The sequence below is a fragment of the Chenopodium album genome, chromosome 5 (genome assembly GCF_948465745.1).
Source record: "Chenopodium album chromosome 5, dcCheAlbu1.1, whole genome shotgun sequence".
In the NCBI taxonomy this organism is placed as follows: Eukaryota; Viridiplantae; Streptophyta; class Magnoliopsida; order Caryophyllales; family Amaranthaceae; genus Chenopodium; species Chenopodium album.
This window is the reverse complement of record NC_137838.1, coordinates 15,568,876-15,573,522: the sequence shown is the minus strand read 5'-3', so window position 1 is coordinate 15,573,522 and position 4,647 is coordinate 15,568,876. Positions and strand designations below refer to the sequence as shown.

The window sequence follows — 4,647 nt, the reverse complement described above, 5'->3', positions numbered from 1 at the left end:
CCTCATGCACAAGGACAACCAAGAGAAAACCGCTTTCATTACTAGCCAAGGAATATATTGCTATAAAGTAATGCCTTTCGGATTGAAGAATGCAGGAGCAACATATCAAAGGTTGGTGAACAAAATGTTTGAAGAGCAAATAGGAAATATAATAGAGGTCTACATAGACGACATGGTAGTAAAGTCCAAAAAGGCGGAGGATCACGTTAGAGACCTTAGAGAAGCATTTGCCATCCTGAAGCAGTACGGCATGAAGTTGAACCCTACAAAATGCACATTTGGAGTACAGCCAGAAAAGTTCCTAGGATACATGGTTACCTAAAGAGGAATAGAAGCCAGCCCAGACCAAGTCAAAGCCATCCTAGACCTAGAGCGACCAAAGTCGAAGAAGGAAGTACAGATCTTAACAGGGAAAATCGCAGCATTGAATAGGTTCATTGCAAAGTCCTTAGACAAGAACAGAGCCTTTTACGAAGTATTGAAGAAGAATAAGGAATTCAAGTGGGAGCAGGAGCACGACGAAGCATTTTAGAAGCTGAAAGAATACTTGGCCAACCCGTTGATTCTCTCTAAGCCCAAGGAAGGAGAACCACTCCAGCTATACCTCGCAGTGTCTGAAGGGACAATCAGTGCAGTCCTCACAAGAGAAGAAGATAAGGAGCAATTCCCAATCTATTACGTAAGCAAAACCCTACTCAGTGCGGAAACAAGGTACGCGTCATTAGAGAAGATCATTTTAGCCTTAGTTACTACTTCAGTGAAACTACGCCCGTACTTTGAAAGCCATTCCATACGAGTACGCACCAACTACCCCGTCAAAGCTATCATGAGAAAGCCAGAAATGTTAGGAAGGATGGAAAAATGGGCCCTACATTTGAGCAGATACGATATAAAGTACGAGCCCAGAACAGCAATCAAATCACAAGCTTTAGCAGACTTCGTAGTAGACTTCAGCCCAACCCTTGAGGAAGAAGCGCAAAAAGAAGTATTGGCACTACAGGAACCAAAAGCTACACAAAAGTGGATACTCCACACAGATAGCGTAGCAAACATACGCGGAGTAGACCTAAGGATAGTCCTGACATCACCCCAAGGAGACAAGATAGCACGAGCAGTAAGGTGCAACTTCAAAGCCACTAATAATGAAGTTGAATACGAAGCACTGATCACGGGATTAACCGTTGCAAAGGACATGAAGATACAACATCTAGAGGTAATTTCAGACTCCTTACTCATGGTAAATCAAGTCAACGGAGAATATGCAGCAAAGGATGCCAAGATGGTAGCCTACCTGGAAGTCATGAAGAGGCTCATTAAAGAGTTCAAGGAATTCAAGATAGATCAAGTACTTAGAAACTTGAACACTGAAGCAGACGCACTAGCAAACTTGGGATCAAACATCAACCTAGAAGAATTTGGAGCTATCCCCCTAGTGCACGTACTTTCTCCAGCCATAGAGAAAGAATCGACTATGAGCGTCTACAAAGTTCAAGAAAACCCTACAGAGAAAGAAAGCAACAGTTGGACAACACCACTGAAAGAATACCTCTTGGACACGACGAAACCAACAGGGAAAGTAGCAACTCAAGCACTTGCTCAAAAAGCCTCTAAGTATTGCCTAATTAGCAACGTACTCTTCAAGAAATCTGCAGCTGGCCCCTTCTTACGATGCCTAGAAGTAAAGGAAGCCCAGCAAGTTTTACAGTCTTTACACAGCGGAGAGTGTGGAAATCATTCCGGAGGAAGGAATTTAGCCAACAGAGCATTTAGAATGGGATACTACAGGTCCAGCATGAGAAAGGATGCAGCAGAATTCGCTAAGAAGTGCCTAGCATGCCAGAAGCACGCACCCTTGACGCATAGGCCATCAGAGGAACTACATCCAACACTGACGCCTTGGCCATTCATGAAGTGGGGAATGGATATAGTAAAGCTCCCTCCATCATCAAGACAAAGAGTATACTTCTTAGCAATGACAGACTATTTTTCAAAATGGATCGAAGCAGAAGCATACAAGGAAATCAAGGATAAGCACGTCATATCGTTTATAAAATGAAACATCCTAAGTAGATTCGGGGTACCAGTAGAGATCATTACAGACAATGGATCCTAGTTCATTAGCAATAAGACTACAAAGTTCTGTAAGGAATGGAACATCTCCCTCATTACATCCACACCTAGGTACCCACAGGAAAATGGACAGGCAGAATCAAGCAATAAAATCCTCATAGGTAACATGAAGAAAAGGCTGGAAGGTGCAAAAGGGAGATGGGTAGACTAGCTACCCAACATACTATGGGCAGACAGGACAACCCCAAAAGGCGCTACAGGCCACACCCCATTCTCATTGGTATACGGATGTGAAGCAGTGATCCCAACAGAAGTAGAAGTCCCCACAGCAAGATATGGGTTAATGACAGAAGAAAGGAATCAAGCAAAGCTAATTCACAACCTAGACACAGTGGAAGAACTTAGAGAAGACGCAAGAATGAGAATGGCAGCATATCAGCAAGAAGTAGCAAGATCCTTCAACAAGTATGTCAGAACAAGAGTCTTCAAGTTGGGAGATTGGGTTCTCATGAAGGTATATGAAAATACCAGAGAAGTGAACGCAGGGAAACTAGCACCCAACTGGGAGGGACCTTACGAGATCATTAAGGTGGTAGGCAATGGAGCCTACAGACTCAGAAATGCAGAAGGAAAAGAGGTACAACGAAGCAGGAATGCAGCACACTTAAAGCTATATCATTTCTGAGGATCGAAGGTACGTAGTTATCATTTCAATTTTATCTCCTTTTACAAAAAAAAACAAAAACAAAACAAACAAAAACAAAAAAAAAGAAAAAAACAGAAAAGCACAAAAAGCTCCAACAGCCAAAATCAGCACGAAAGGTACTCCTCTTTACTCATACTTTGTCAATTCAATTTATGATCATTGCGAGTACTGACTTTGGCATCGGAGGGCCGTTGGGGAAACCCACGGCCACCCCTCACATTATTCTGTTTTGCAAGGAACAATACCTACACTGCTAGGCAAGAGCACAACAGACCATCAAAGAGCAAAGGTTAATCATCCCTGCAAGGAACAAACCAACTATCCTCGCAGAGCAAGCAAACACATGTAAGCAACACTACATTCATATTACAACTATAATACAACTGTAAACAACTGTAATACAACTACAATACAACTACAATATGATTATAAGACAACAATGATACAATAAGAAACATAAATACAGATCAACATAGCAAAAGAGGCGGAATTACTTAGTTGCAAAGCAACAAAATAGACAAATTATCCAGCTACAAAAGTGTAGCACAAAAACAAGATAAAAATTATCCAACTGCACTAAGGCAGTATAAACAAACATCCTTCAAAGTTAACAAATTTTTAAAGGTGACACAACACCATTGAAACTAATTCTCATCCATGTTATCAGCAGGGACCACTTCCTCAGCAACAAGCTTCGTACTCTCCGGGACATCCCTGACCTCGGCGTTGTGAGGAGAATTCACTTCCTCATCCCGTATGATTAGCACGTTCAACCTTCAGAGCATCAGTAGCAGCCTTGTACTTGTCAGAAAGAGCATCACGCTCCTTCTTCATAGCCTCATACACTCAAGTAAACTCTGACACTTTGCCCAATACACCCAAACAAGACTGAAGGCTCTGCAAAATATGGAATCAAATAAGAGATCCGTAATCCGATATAGCCATGTTTATTAAATTTCTGTTTTTTTTTTTTGGAGTATACCATACCTGGAAAGACTGCACAACAGCCTCTTGAGAAAGGTCAGCAAAAGTCTGTGAGGACTGGCGATTCTTGAAGGACGGAAACAGTAGGGTATCCACATGCGGAGCCAGAGAATCAAAAGAGAAATCAGCAGCATCAACGTCAATAGGTACCCCCAACTTCCTCTTAAGGCCAGTACGAGGTGGAGGTGGAGGAGGACCGCTCTTTGGAGCTACCGTGTTGAGAGGAACATCCTCAGTAGTTTGAGGAGAAGAGCGATGTTTAAGGCGACCCAAGAGAGAGGATGAGCTAAGAAGGTCATGAGACCTTAGTGACCTCGAAGTATCTACAAGGAACATGGCAGAATTCAAAAGAGGATACAACAAGGAATATGACAAACGCACACAACAAGGAACACAACAAACATACTCAGCAAAATACATAACCACCTCAGAAAGGACAAACAAATTGAGAACCAAGTAAATCATTAACAAGGGCGAAACAAATTTGCAACAGGACATATCTACAGGGAACAACACAACAAAAATCACAAGCACATCAGAAAGAAAAAAAGAACATACCTTGAGACATAGTTGGGGCAACTTTCTGCTCAGAATTAGAATCGTCTAAGGACTTGATCTGGATAACCGCTTCTGATTGCGTCAACTTGATGAAAGATCTCTCGTCTGCACTCAACTCGTACAATTTGTCTATTAGGGACGGAGACTGAGAACGCTGCTTCAATTTACTCACTGCAACCATCAAGCAAATAAGCCCAAATCAACAAAGAAGGAGAGCAAAACACAAGAAAATGAGAAAACAAAATACCTTCAGCCTCAACAGTGTCAATCAAAAAGTCACAATAACCACCCAACGAGTCAATCCTCACAAAGAAGAACTTGTGATACCA

At 42.0% G+C, this 4,647-nt stretch overlaps 2 protein-coding genes across 2 annotated transcripts; both read left to right on the top strand.

The window, feature by feature from the left end:
• Positions 1–826: 826 nt before the first annotated feature.
• LOC145632652 (uncharacterized) lies at positions 827–2,056 on the top strand. Its single transcript, XM_081685000.1, has one exon. The coding sequence runs from the start codon at positions 827–829 to the stop codon at positions 2,054–2,056; it is 1,230 nt and encodes a 409-aa protein (XP_081541126.1).
• Positions 2,057–2,102: 46 nt separating this feature from the next.
• LOC145632651 (uncharacterized) lies at positions 2,103–2,755 on the top strand. Its single transcript, XM_081684999.1, has 2 exons — positions 2,103–2,181; positions 2,304–2,755. The coding sequence occupies exons 1-2, from the start codon at positions 2,103–2,105 to the stop codon at positions 2,753–2,755; spliced, it is 531 nt and encodes a 176-aa protein (XP_081541125.1).
• The last annotated feature ends 1,892 nt before the right edge of the window (positions 2,756–4,647 follow it).